Source organism: Diceros bicornis, chromosome 16 (assembly GCF_020826845.1).
Source record: "Diceros bicornis minor isolate mBicDic1 chromosome 16, mDicBic1.mat.cur, whole genome shotgun sequence".
Taxonomy (NCBI): Eukaryota; Metazoa; Chordata; class Mammalia; order Perissodactyla; family Rhinocerotidae; genus Diceros; species Diceros bicornis.
Window position 1 is genome coordinate 40,032,714 of NC_080755.1, and position 15,354 is coordinate 40,048,067.

Below are 15,354 nucleotides of genomic sequence, written 5' to 3' on the forward strand. Positions count from 1 at the left end.
AGCTGATTTCTCTAATGAGAATCACTTAAAACCTAACTATTTTTGGAAAACGATAGTATGAAAGGAGGTAGTGGAGAAAAGCACGGGAGTGCAGTCCGCCAGTCAACTCAGTGGCAAGGGCTGTGCTCTGCAAACCTGTTTGCAGTTTGAGAAGCCAAAAGGGTTTCACACAGCAATAAAAAGTATCCAGCCTACATTCCTGGGACTAGAAATAAGAAAAGAACCCGTATGGTATAGCTGCTTCACCAGTAGATCCTACTCTTCAAGCAATAGGCTTTGGGACTCATTTCGTTTACATAGTCTTCATTTTGTTTACATCGTCTTCATTTTGTTATCACTGCTTTTAAACAACTATCGAGACTTTTGATCTATATAGTGTTTTCAAATTCCCCCATCTCTCCTTCTCCAGAGGATGCTACAGACAGAGAGAAGAAGGAAGGACAGAAACCACTGAGCATAGAATGAATCCAGGAACAGCCACAGGTGAAAGCTGGGACAACCATACTCAGGTGGATGAAAATCAGCTTGTTTTTAATAAGAAGTAACCTTAACAGTAACTTGGAAGAGTAATTCTTTATAAAAATCTAAAATGATGACATGGTCAAATCTACTAAGTTTTTGACAAAGCCCCAGTCATTAGGCTTTCTGTGTCATGACCAACTGGCCCTTCCACTCAGTTCTCTCAAGTGCCATAAATTTGTCATCATCCCTACACATCCAAGGACTCGACTCACGAGCTGGCACTAACCTTCTTTATACAACAGTTTTTAGTGATCCTATCTCATCTTTCATCGTCAGTTTTAATCTCTTCGAATGTGACACCAAAATTTATATCAACCATTTACTGAGAGTATGTCAAGTGCCCATCGTATACCAGGTACTGTGTGGGCAGCAACAGAACACCCTTTCCTGAACCTACTTACAAGGCTGTGGGATAGAGGAGGGTAGCACGTGTGAAGCGATCAGAGAAGAGTCAACATAAGTACCCACGGAACTAGAAATAAACAAGTAGGACTTCAGCAAAGAGTGCCTTCTCCAAAAGTGGGAAGGCTTCCTGGAGGTGGTGGAACTTAAGCTGTGTCCCGAATGATGAGAAAAACCTAGATGAGAGGAGGCATTCTGGACTAAAGAAACCCAGTGTGTAAAGGTGGAAAACTAGGGGGGGGAGTGGTCTGCAGTGTACCTGGAGCTGAGCAGAGGGAGAAGTGGAAGTAAGGCTGGAGAGGCAGAGTGGGCCAGTTCTGGAGAGTTTTGAGAGTCAGTTAGGAGTTAAATTAGATACAATATGATCAGCAGTAGGGAATCATGATAACTTCTTGAGTGGAAGACTTAGAGCCAAAGGTAGAGTTTTAGGAAGACTGGGCTAATGGCAGTGGGCAGAAAGGGCTGGAATAGAGGAGGGAGGTGAGGACCCAGGGCACCCAACTGCAGTGAGATAGGAGAGAGAGGGGCTGAGGGCCTTTTGCATTCATGGCCTCACCCAGCAACCCTTTAGCAGGTCAGGGCAAGGTTCTGAGGTTATACTGATGGCTAGTGGCAAGAGGGTAAATGAATGAAAAACTACAGCAAAGGGATGGATGCTATAATAAAGGCAGGTATAGGATTGGAGAAGGGAGGAAGAAGAGACAGATTCATCAAGGAAGGTGGACACAATGTGATGGCAAAAATGACTTCTGGACTTACAGCTGCAAAAATGAAGAGACAAGTCATTAGTGGGAGTGTGTGGAACGGTGACATGTTGTGGGCAGGGTCTCTAATCATTTACTCCTGTCCAATTAAACATGACTGCCATTGCAGGACGTTTGACCAGCTGTGCTACTGTCATCTCAAAGTGACCTTGATAAGGGTGAAGCTCCTCTTCACCCAGTTTCTCCAAATGCCTATTTCCCCCCAATTCTAGATTACATTTCTCTCATCTTCGCTCTCTCTTCTCATGTCCTACCCAGTTTGTCAACTAAATGTATTGTCTGGTGTCAAACCAAATTTCACTGCCTGTTCACCCTCTATAACTACAGCCCAATAATCTCCAGAAGTCCTGGTTTCTAATGTAAGCTGGTTTACTGCAAAGTCCCTGCGGGAATGTAAGTATCAGACTTTAAAAGGTAATAGTAGCAACAACTCACATGACCATGGATCAGTCACTGTGATAAACACTTCATACACTTCACTCATTTAATCCTCTCAGCAGCCCCAGGAGGTAGGGAGTAGGATTGTTTCACAGTTGAAAAGGAGGTTAGGAGACTTGCCGAAGGTTACCCAATGGGGGAGTTGGTGTCTAAACCGGGAGCCCTTGCTGCTAACCGCCATGCTTCTCTGCCTCTGCTCTAACGGTGAATGTCTGCCTTGCCCTGCTGTTTTAGCTCCTTTCCTTCTCCCTGTGTCTCCCCATCAGGGGCGTGTGGAAGTATTTACGGAGAGCAGCTCTGGAACCCTCTGTCCCAGCATGTGGAGAGACTTGCTTGTTCTTCTTCTGCTCCCAACCTCTGCCCCCCAAGTATGGAGACTTGCTTTCTCCTCCTTCCTCCTCTTCTTCCTCCTCCTCCTCCTTCCTCTATCTTTATCCCTACTCTCTCCATGCCCAGGATTCATTCCTGTGGTCCTCATTAACCCTCAGAATCACCAGAAGAAGCCCAAGAGAATGTAAGAAATTGGGACTCAATTTTTAGAAACGCTTTTCTAGAGCTCCATGCTAATCATCTCCTCTTCCTCCTCCTGCGACACTGTCACCCTCATCACTGCAGCTGACATTACTGAGCACTTATCCTGTGCTAGGGATATGCGCAGACTTCACATAGATCCTCTCATTTAGTCCTCTCATCCTCCTGCGAGATGGGAATTATCTGGCCCATTCTACAGTTTCCAAGGTCATACAACTAGGAAGTAGCAGAGCCCAAAAGTGAACTCAGGTCTGGTCAGTTTTGAGCCTGGAATCCTAATTGTCACACGCTGCAGCTTAGCCTAGGCGGTCAGGGTTCTAAGTGAACTGGATTTTAGGTGTCGTGACTGTGAGTGTCTGTCCACCCGTCTAGTAAAAAGCTCTTGAAAGCTCTGGCCAGGATTCCTCTACGCTTCCTTCTGATGTGGCTTCACAAAGTTCCGTTTTCCCCTTTGCATCTGAGCGAATCTAAATCTGTCTGCCAGCCTTGGGGCCTCTCACGTGTAGTTAACAAGCACATAATGTGCATTTGCTATTTTCATGGGTGTGAAATTAACTGCCTCTTTGTGGTGTATCTAAACCACGCATTATTCAAACTTGGGCACACACACACACCACTTCCTTGGTCAGTGGAGTACACGGCAGATAAAAAAGAGAAAAAATTTGTTGTTGTTGTTTAAGTGAAGTGTTACACATATGGGGCGATCACAGAGGATTCATTTTAATTCAGATCAAAAGGATGAATGATAGGTCTGAATCAGAACTGGCCAGTTGTACTACATCATTCTAACTTTCTTTAAAAAACAGAAACATATACATGTTGTATGGTAGAGCAGTTAATAAGGAAAATGTATAAATTATTATAAATTACTTAATTCCTTAAAATGATTAATTAGCTTTATTAATGGGATTAGTCACGGCTACACTGGCTTCATGGGAGTTAGGTGGGCACTGGAGGGATTCAATGGGACTTTGACCCACTCTGCTGGATCTAAAAGCAGGGATTTGCAAACTCAGCAATCAGGAAAACATCAGCTTATAGGAGAAACCAATCATTCAATGTCTGCTCACTGCTGTAAAGAACACTGCGGTCTTGCTTAAGATACGGTTTTAGACATCAGAGAACACTAATAGAGAACCCTGGATCCTTTGGAAGCACCTGGTTTTTAAGGTTTCATAGCTATTTTTAACATGTTTCTCTTTTTCTTGAAGCTACAATGTCATGATGATCCTAATACACTATCAAAAGCTACTGGCCATTCTCCTCCCTTCCATCTTATTCTACGCCTCAGCAGGCATTCAAAATACCGAAGCACTGTGAGCTCCAAACTTCCCTGGTGGGTACCACCAAGAGATCACAAACTTGGCAGACCCTAGTGCTCCTTGTGGTCAGAGCTCTCTTCCATCCTGCATCCTCTTCGTTTTTGCCTCAACTTTGTTTCAACTCAGTTTGACATGTTACCAGGAAGCTAGAACTGTTCAAAAATGTGACCTGAGAGGACATGTCTTTCAATGGTGCTGACAATTACATTGGAGAAGCCTGGTGAATGGAGAACTTCCTGCTCATATTATCAAAATTGTCACAATTACTGAAAAATCTTTTTCCAGATGCTAGTCTATGACTCTAGCACAGGAATTGCCAACACGAGTTTTGTGATGCCCGGATTAATAAACAGGGGGCATGCTGACATTCTAAAAGAGTGTCCCCCTCCAAATTATTATTAAATTTGTATAATTTAAAATATAAGTTTACATACTATTTTTTTTCCCACTTTCCTTTCTCTGGAGAGAGGAATATGATTAAATGAAACTCCAAAATCTTAAAAAAACACTACTGTGATGTATTTGTCCAAATGTGACCCAGAGCAGGGCTGGTGAAGTTTAGAAATCTGGACACCTGTCATAAAGTCCTTCTGAGACTCCAAGACTCTGGGAGTAGAACCAATAGTTTTTATGCTACAGTATCTCCTGCCACCAAATTTGGAATGGAATTTTAACATTAAATATGGATGGAAAATCCAAAACAACTAAAATTGTACCAATTTCAATTAATAAAATAAATATGTGTATACTGAATTGTTAAATTTTAAATCTTCATATTTATACATATCTCAAGCACCAGGCAGCTCTCCAGCCAGCATTATCTGAGAATAAAAATTAATTGTTCTTTTGTTTTTCCTACCTTAGAGAATAAAAATACCTGAGTAATTCTTTTGTTTAAAAATACATAATCTAAATATATCTGAATATTTAAGTATATCTACATATTTAATAGTATATTTGCATACATATTTTAAGTATACACAATACATATACACAGATACGCATATAACAATACAGTAAATACCAAAAGGTTTTTGTAAGAAATTTTATCTGTGAGTTGATTCAAAGCATAAATAATAGACTAAAATTTCTGAATATTTAGACGGAGACCATGGGAAGACCATGTGACACTTCACACAATCACTTAGTACTTAGAAGCATATTTTTAAGCCTAATCATAGAAATGTCGTCAAATATCATAATGCAATGAAATAAAAGTGATTTCTTACTGAATACTGGGAAAGATGTATTTCCTTTCAACACTTGGAATTCTTGTTCTAGTCGTCTCCGTAAATCTATTTGTTCAAATAAAACCTTCTGAAGTTCTTCTAATAAAGAAAAAAAGAAGAGTCATTTTACTAATCTTTACAAATAACTCTCCAGAGAACTGTTATATATGGCAATTTATTATTATAAGACAAAATATTTTGCCAGTTTAAAAAGTGTTGCATAGACATAGGATAGATTTTGTGCAGAAATCCATGAATATAAATCAATGTAATATATTATTTTAAAGTATTATATTACAGTGTCATGTATTGATTGATATGTATGCATTAATCTCAATTATATCCACCCAATGGTCCATATATTATTCATATGTTGCTTGTCAAGCTTAAAATATGGTGTAGAACAAAAATATCCTCCTATTATCTCTATAGTCTTTTAAAGCTAAGAGAAGTTCCACAGAATTAAAACTTTTACCTTTTCCCATATTTTCTACATCCTTTTTGAGCGAATGAGGTGAATTCGTTTCTTGTGTGTGTTCACCTTAAAAAAAGGAGAAAAAAATATCAGTTTTATGCAGACTATTTTCTGAAAGTTTTTCTTTTCATTTTCTTTTGATATCTACAAAAGAGCTCGTTGAATATGACCTGAAAGTGGAAGTCCTCAGAACTCAATGTTGTCTTCATGTACTCGTGTGCAATTCCCCTGAAGCATGGCGGGGAGCTAAAGAAAATGAGAGCACAGTCTCCGCAGCCTGTGACGGCAGCTCTGTGGAAGCAGATTTCTGAAGTCCCCCTCCCAGTCCCCGTCACTACCCATCCTTTACTACGAAGGTAATTGCTAGAATGGGCAGAAGAGAAGCTTGAACAGTCAACATTTCCGGAAGAAATCTGATCAGCATCCCTCTCCTTCCAGAAGTGAAGAAGCCTGGTATCAATTGGAAGGCCCTCAAGACCGTGGAAGCAGAAGCCTCTTGCCTTCTTGAGCTGCCAAACTTTTGGGGCAGGGAAAAAGAGTGGGGAGGAGACTTTAATTGTCCTTGGGAGAGAATTTATAAGCCTAGAGTGATTTCCTAATAATTGATAGTTTGTTTTTTTTAAAAATATCAACAAAAAAGAAATGCAAAATGTTATGTTACCTTGTAATATTCACATGCTTGCTGAGAGTTTCTTAATTACTTGTCTTCAACCAATAAAAACTATATTGTGGATAAAGGTTAGATTGTTGTTCTTACCTATTTTGCTTATCTGATAATTAGAATGATGGCAAGCCAAGAAAATGTATCTACATTCATAAATTGAGTCTACGTAATTCAGAAAACATATATAAACCAAAGAAATGCAATCATTCAGCTAACTAGAATTTTTTTTTTTCAAATTTCAACCTGCTATCTGCAACTATCCACATAATGTAATTAGGATTTCCATTTTTATCTAAAGAGGTGTGGCAGGACAGACAAAGGTGCTCTAAGATTTCATGGATTTCCCCCTTTCCTCTCACTCCCCAACCCCCGTTAGCTCCTTTCTCTGTATCATTGGCGCTGTTTGCTCACTCGCCTTCCGCACGCACTAGGCGGCCTTCTACTTGAGGCAGGGCCTCTGTCTTTCCTGCATGGCCAGTGCCTAGCCCAGTGCTGGACACATAATAGCTATTCAATAAAGTGTTTTCAGTTTTCACTGAAAGTAAGCCCAGGAGGTCATAAATTCTAAATTACAGAATGGACAGAATGCATCATTTCAATTCTCTCCTCGCTATTTGTTCCTTTCCCTTCCTTAGCAAGAAATGGAATGTAATGGCCCCAGGCACTTGTAGGAATACTGAGAGATCTCACTGTCAAGTTAAAAATTCATGCAAAGCGGGAAACAGAATTTCTCCCCAAAGCAGTGGCCTACAGTATCAAAGACAGACAGGAAAATCCTTAACGTGATATTTAAATGGCAATTCTGCATTCCACCTGATGACTGTTGGGAGTATGTATGTGCACGTATGCGTGTATACATATACGTATGCTATGTAAATATATGTATTAATTACATATACACAAATATTCCTGTACATGTACATAGTTATGGGAAGATGCTTCCCCTGGCTGCCCAGCATTAGGACAATACTATCTTTGGCATCCCTGAGTTCCTTAGTGGCAGGCATTTTCTCTACTATCTAGACCATATTTGCACAACCTCATTCCTACTCTCATCTTGGACATGACCTCTCTCTATAGGCTTCTGAACATTAATACCTTGACTTTCTTCTTAAAATAATAAAATAATGAGGAAATATCTGTGAAGTATTTTAAATACAGACCTCAGTATAATTCCTATAAAATATTACTATCTAAAAGAAGAGTAACATGAAGGTTGATAACAAATCATAAATACATAAGCCAAGAATAATGGTATTTTGAAATGAAGATAAATGCATATTATGTGCAGTTTTGCCTATGTTTACTCTAGTCTCAGTTAACCAGTCAAATGGGTAACCATTTCATAGTCACATACAATACTGAGTCTGAACAACAGAAGAAACAAGTGGGCATGTATCTCTGCATCTATCTACAGGGCATAATGAGATTTATCATTCCATGTCTTTCCCAACCACTTAAAACATGATTTAGATGAGATAGCCTGTTTCTGAATAGGCAACTCTAGAAGCCGTGTCCTTATCACAGTATAGACTAGATTCTTTTTGATTCATTAGTGTATTTTGTGGGCTTTTTATCTTATATTAAATTTCAATTAGATAATTAAATTTAAAAATTACAATATGATATGTAAAAATGCATTTCTTTTCCACTTCACAATTAGGAGGTTTACATAGGTATGAAACCATTACACAAACGGCTAGTAAATGGAAAATATATTAACCACAAGCAAATCTACTGATGATATTAATAAGAAGCTTTTCTTTTCATCAGCTTTATGGAGGTTTTATTAATATTTTACATCAGCATCTATTTCAAATGGATATTTCGCTGCAACTTCTCTGTAAAATCTGCCAATTTTGAGTTTAGAAGATTCAAATGTCTCACTTACAACTGGTTTTTAAAAATGGTTAAGTGTTAGGTAAATAAGGAGCACAGAAGCTTCAGCTGCCTTTTGCGTATCTTTTACTGGACTGCTGCCTTTTGTATATTGCTAATCTGTGAAAACCAGATTGTTAATGGTGGTTAAAAATGACCTCTGGGATCCTGGATATGTTTGTTCACTATTACTGCTAATGTTTTCCATCTGGTTAAAAAAAAAAGGGCAGTCTAGCACTAGATTAAATAAATGAGATTTAGTTGACAATGAGGTCCCAATTTTTGTAATATTCCATCAGGTGAAATGCATTTTACTTTTCCAAAATTAATGAATGGGTTTGGAGACATCCCAAAATTTAAACGCTTACTTTCCTTCCCACTATCTTCCCCCTTTTAAAAAAAGTTACAAAAAGGCAGGAGTGGAGGCATAGAGATCTTAATTGTGTAGAGTTATAGGAGAGAAAATTATAACTCGGAAGGAACATCTTTCTTGGAGGGCTAGCCTAAAACATATCATAAGTCAAACTGTAAAAGAAAACAATCGGGTGGCTTAAAGTTGTAGAGAATGGATAATTAGGGCATAAAATGCATCCCATGGACTGATGTGACCAGAAGCTGCTGCTTGGGGTTGCATCCACACCAGTGCTCCACAAGCGCACTGGTGAGGCCAGTTCATCGTAACCTGCGTTGTTCCCCGTGAATCCTGCTCGTCCTGGGAGGGGAGAGGCAGAGTCGTGCCACATCAGGGAAACCACACCTCTGCCAAGTGCAGCGGAGGCCAGAGAGCTTGGGGCCACAGGCTTTCCCCAGGGTCCTCCAGCACCTGGTGGTCCCACATCCCAGGTGAATGTTCCACCTCACCCTTGGTTTTGCCCTCACGTAGCCATCAGAAACTGGAAGTACAAGAGGGATGGATGAGAGAATATGCCACACTGAAGCAGACATGAGCAGTAAATGGCAAATGAGGAGGAGACTGACTCTCCGAAGGAAAAAAATACCCCAAACAGCCGATAGATTCATTAGCACTGCCTTTCAAGGCACAGGGGTAATAATTTTCTCTTAAATATCATGGCACACCTCTGCTCAACAACCTGCAATGGCTCCCCATGGTCTACATTGCAGAATCCACTCTAAATTCCTACCCTGGAGCCTCCAGGTTCTCCCATGAGCTTGTTCCATTTGGCTGAGCCAAGTTGTCTTTCTCTATCACCAAACACAAACCCTTTATTCTAGCTGAGTCTTTATTTCTCACATCTGCCGGCTCTGCTTTACGTTGTTTCTCCTGCCTAAGGTGTATCCACCCCCTCTCCTGGCCATGCACCCAAAATCAGAATGCCATCCAATTCCCTACTCTCCCTAAAGCCTTTCCTGAATTCTCCAAATGCCCCTGATCCATTCCTTCCTGGGCTGAAGTTCTAAGTGCTTATCATCTTTACTTGCCACTTTGTACTCGATATTCTGGTGTCTCTCCTATGCTAGACTGGTCTTCCTCAGCTAGAAAATCTGCTTTCTGAGGGCAGGGAGATCCTGCCCTACAGGTGATCCCATCACCTCTACTCTGGGAGGGGTACGAATATATTCCACAGATACTTGCTGTACTTCATTTAATTCAATCTGGTTTGTGACAGAAATACAAACTAATGCTATTGTAAATCCTCTGTTGTCATAAGGAGTTTTAAAGCACTAACTCATTCCTATGAATGAAAAAGCACATTTTGATCATTTGTATATTCCAAGACTTACTCTGTATTTTCAGTTTATAGGAAAAGTTTGTGATGTTTCAAAATTTGTTTCTATCTGATATTTTGAAAATTTCTTTCAGAGACAAACAAAACCGTAGAATTTTAACCAAGTCACGAAAATATTAATGAATATATTTGCTGTGGCCTCCAACAGCAAAAATAACTTAGATTTTTAGAGCTCATTTAATTTTAAGAGCCAAATGAGTAGATCAGATGACCTGTTCTGTTGGTGGTCATGGGACAGGAGGAGAAGCTGATTAAATAGATATTATTTTTCTCAAGCTACACTTGAATTCAATAAATAAGATCATTTAAATATTGTACCCGATATGTATATAGGGTACACTAAGTATATACAGGACAATATGAAATGTCTGACATTTGGATGAAGAGTAAAAAAATTGGCTTTCATCCATCTCTTCTACGGAAATACTTTCTTTCTCCTTCCTTTGCCTTTCATCCCCACTTGGTTTCCTATTCCTTGTCTTGGCTGGCTCCCTTTTAAATTCTCCCTGGAGCCAGCAACCAGCACTCAAAAGGCACTGCCCCAGCCAGCAGCCCCAGGGGCTAGCAAGTTGCTTATCACTGCAATGGCTTCCATGTTCTGTGACTAGTGTTGACAACACTTGATGAAAAACATTTGGAGAAAATGCTTCCTTTTATAGAAAGAAAGTGTGTTATTTAATTGCACACTCAAGGGTAAATTTAGTCAATAAAACTATTTTGGTTTGGTGCTGTGTCTATACATGAGATTCACATGCACTTGAACATTTGGATGAAGAATAAAAAAATTCAGTCAAATATCCAGATGTTTCCACGGTTTGTGGGGACTCATGTGCTACCGTATGTGTCCTGGTGCAGGGGAGGAGACCCTGGAAGAGAAGGCATGATCGGCAGGGGAAGCTACAGTCTCTGCCTGTAGTTCCCAATGCACTGTCATGCCCTCAGGGCTGGGCTGAGGTTCCACCCTCTCACCTCCCAGCAGCCTCAGACCAGGGCCTGGCCTCTGTTGAACAGACTCCATTTATACATGTTTAACTCCTATATAAACTCTGAATTTTAATAATTAATCTTAGTTTTATAATCTGGCTTTAATTTAGATTTTCTGGAATTTTTATTTTCTTTTTTCCTAACAATCTACCTTAGAGGTACAGTTTGGATGGGGTCAAAGTTAATCTACCATTAGTATAACTAGTACCTTTAACAATAATCAAAATTTAGTACAATAAATGGTTTAGAGAGGTTTTTAAGAACACTTTGCATTAAGGCTTTAAAACGTCAGTTACTGTACACAGAAAGCAAGGTTAAATAATTTTCTCCTGTATCAGTGGGACACAGACTTCTGCTATTTCTTGGTGTTAAATTCTACATTAAACTCTTCCCCTGTGACGTTTGGCACTTTAGTGAGGTCACAGAACAGAAGTGAAAAGAAAATCAATGCCACTGGGGAGGGAATGCTACAGAATGAACTAACTAAATATTAACTCCATTAGTGAAGAAAAGGAGCCAGAGCAAGATTAATACCTGTGGGATTATAATAAACTGAGTTACGGCAAACTTTACAGTTCGTGATCAAAATTTATTGAGAGTTGCATACACGTTGCTTCTTGGATCAGTATATCAAATCTTTTTGATTAGTGAATCTTGAGTTCATTTTGAATTCACTTGTGTTGTCAATTAATGCTATTTAATTCTTTTTTCTGGAGAGTTTTTCATTGTCCTTCTCCATGAATTTCACATAAATGTTTAAAAATTAGAAGTAGGAAGGGAAGTTGTTCATAAATCAAAAGAAACTGTCTGAAATATGGAGATTATTTAATTTTGAATACATATATTGAAAGACCTCAAAATTCATTGTTCATAAAAATGTCGGTAATAATGCAGAGGTGGGAGGTTTTATCAAATTTTACAGGTGGATAAACTGAGGCACAAAGTAGTTAAAGGTCTTGTCCAAAGACGTCTAACAAGAGAATTAAAACTCAGATCTACTAGTCTGCGCTTTTTAGAGTTTTTCTTTTTCTTTTCCTTTTTTTTTTTTAAATCATAAGATCGTTCTAAAATAGAATGGAATAATAAATCAGAGTGCCTCACTCACTATATATTCATGAGAAGTGTAACTGCTTCTTACTATCCTCAGAAATCCGTCTATAGCATATTAAGTACACTAGAGAATCATACCAGCGAAAATCAAATTGATTTTAAAACTTCTATACATATAACAAGATGGAGCCACGCTCAGAGTCCAATGGTGCTGGCGTTTCTACAGTGAAAGGGATTGAAATCTAGGATGACTCCACTTGACGGGATTTCCTTGACCTGCAATAGCTTTGAGCTGTCTCACCAGCTTACTCCACTGCATTCAATTTCAAATCACTTAACTTCACTCAAGTTATTCAAAATGGATATGCAAAACCTTACTCTGGGATTGCAAGCAAAATGCTGTCATTTATATTTTTGAGTAGGTAATATTTCGACCAAACTACCATTCCCCTAATCTATATTATTGGGTTTTAAGCCCTGGGTCTAATTTTAAAGAAACCTACAGATAAAAGTTCTGCTGGCTTCTGGGGAATTTTGGCTGCTGAAAAACTTCATGTTTGGTCCCTCTGATTATACAGAAATACAATATCTGCTGTGTGTAAGGTTAATGACCATTAACAGGGAGGTTTTCAAAAAATCATTTAAAAATGTAATCTTTGAAATTGCTGAAAAGTAACAGTTACCAGTAAGGCTGAAAGGTTGAAGGAAGGCTAAACTTAATTAAAATGATGAACTAAAAAAATCAACTGGAACTAAGTATTGTTGTTAAACTGAATTTGTATTAGGGATCAATTAAAGCAAGTACTTATCATTTAAAGATACGTCTATATCCTTACTTGTTTAGAGAAAGATCATAGAAATTTCTTGATAAACTATATTTATGATTGCCACGGGAGTGAAAAATTCATACAAAAATAAAAAATTGCATACTGATTTATTAGGTAGTTTGAAAAGACACTTCATTCTTCTGTTATACTGCATTTGTACCGAAATAAAATATTGATATTTTCCAATAATAATGATTGAATTAAACATTAGCTAAAGGGACACATGGTTATATAAACCTTATGGGATGGTACAATGTGTAGAATACCATTATACTATTCATAGTGCATTATAGCTTATCTGTCCCCTCCTTTTGATTGGAAGCAATTTGAGAGCAGGGACTGGTGTTGATTCTATCTCTGAGTCCCCAGAGCCTAGCAAAGTACCTAGCACACAGTAGGCATTCTGAAATCTTGGGGAGTGATTGAGTAAATAAACAAATGAATGTTGTCACATACATGTGGAAGTCAACAGTTGTTATGTGGGGAGAAATAACTGTAGTAACCAGCAGGGCATTCTGGATAAAGCATTCTACTGCGACCACTAGAAAGCAGCTAACCACCAGTCTTCATAGTCTCTTTGGCTCGTCTGAATTTTTCACACTTTGCTAAACGAACGGATTCTTGTAGTCTGACCACAAGTAAATACATTAATACCAAAGAATAGGCCTCATGACCACTCTGAGATTACCTCAAATGTGCATTCCAGCGTGAAGACTATGAGCTAATCTTTCCTACAAGCAAGGACAGCTAAGGTACACCAACTCCCACTCTTAACCCAAACTCCTTAACACTTTTTGATGTTTAAAACATCGTCTCCACATGCTCAGTAAAGGAATCATGAGCATGAAGTTCTTGTGACACAAGATTCCAAAGTAAATCTCACAAAATACATCCTTCACCCGAACATTTGCTCATTTCAGTAATATGTTTTCATCCCTTCCATGTCCCACCTGTCTCCCATTCAATACAGGATAATAATATGATATAACCTACTATCTACACACTTCCCTGAATAATGTGAGAATGAAACTGTAATATGGAAAATCAATGTGGAAGAAGTTTCTCTGGGAATCTGTATCAAATTAATTATTGTGAGGAAGGGACTAGTAATCTATCAGTAGTACGACTAAGTGTTATTACCAACATAACTATTGACTGTACTGCCCTGAGCGCCAGGCACAGCAGAATTTTTATATGAACACCGATCCTGACTACATGTTTATTTACTTCCTTTTGGCATTTGAATATCCGTCTGCATATCAAACAACAGTGGATTCCGTGGTTTCTATCCACTCTGGCTATCTTTCTTGGGGTTCTGATGGCTTTTCAGGGTTTAGTGTACTTACTAAGTGTGGGAAAACCAAACCCCTTACAAGGCCAGGAGGAACTGGTTTTCAAGTTGAACCAGACCAGCCATCCAAATCAGAGGAAGATGAAGAAGAGAAATTCAGTGTTTAATAGATCCACAGAGAGTATCAATATACACGAAATGAAGAGACTATAACTCTGTGAAGGAATCAGTATGTTCTAACACATTTAGATTTCTAATGGGTATGCATATTTGTTGAAATGTTAACTTAAATTTTTTATAAAAATTATAGATACTAGCTGCTAAGTGCAATGTAGAAAATTAAAGTTTCTAAAAAGAAAAGAGTTCAGATTGTGGACTTCGGATTTTCTCATTAAATCTATGGAAACTCTTTTAAATTTAACAATTTAAACATCAAATTATCCCATAATTTTGTACAAATCATTGCTACGTCTTGAAAAGCTATGCACATTTTACATCTTTTATAGAATATTTATAAAATTTTATTTTTATTTCCTTTAAAATTTGCACCCAAATAGAGTAAGAATTTAGCACAAGCAGACTTATGGTGATTTATGGTTTAGCTAAATGAAGTGAAAGGTCTGTACGAATTACTTTCTAAACATGTTATTTTATATTAAATACATATACTATAATTTGAACTTTAATAATCACCAATAGCCAACTCCAAAATAAAACCCTCCAAATTTAGGTAGTCAAAAACAACTTTAAAATTAATGCATATAAATTACAAAATTTTAATTTTACAAGCAACCCTAAATTAAAATCTGTCTTAAGGTTAGTAAGTGAAAAGTGGGGTCCATGTCCTGCCTCTGCATGAGTTACATTATTAAAAAAATACACAGTCACTGCTACATGCAAGTTTTCTTATTTTATTGGAGTTTGAGCATCATGGGGCCTGCTCACAAAAAGGGGTCATACACAAAATAAAACAAAAACAAAAATTTCCCCCAAATTAAGTTATTGACAGTGCCACTAGGATGTGGCACTACTATTAAACTCTCTTTTCCAGCTTTGTCTGTTTCGGTAGAGAGGAACAGGAATTCTCTAAGTGCTCATGGGCTGTACAACACAGACCTAGCAAAGGTCTCCATCCACTTCAGCTGTTGAAACAGCCCAAGTTAATTTGCATTCACTAGAGTACATATAAACTTCCATCTGTGGTTTCCAGGCATGGGAGAAATCGGGCT

General features: G+C 38.4%; 1 protein-coding gene across 1 annotated transcript in view; it reads right to left on the reverse strand.

Annotated features, from left to right (window-relative positions):
* Positions 1-15,354, reverse strand: part of SKOR2 (SKI family transcriptional corepressor 2) — a 33,111-nt gene that overhangs the window by 12,089 nt on the left and 5,668 nt on the right. Inside the window, exons 4-5 of the mRNA XM_058556572.1 lie at positions 5,684-5,749; positions 5,209-5,307 (exon numbers count right to left, since the gene is read on the reverse strand). Coding sequence (XP_058412555.1) covers positions 5,209-5,307; positions 5,684-5,749 — 165 coding nt within the window. The remainder of the gene's footprint in view (positions 1-5,208; positions 5,308-5,683; positions 5,750-15,354) is intronic.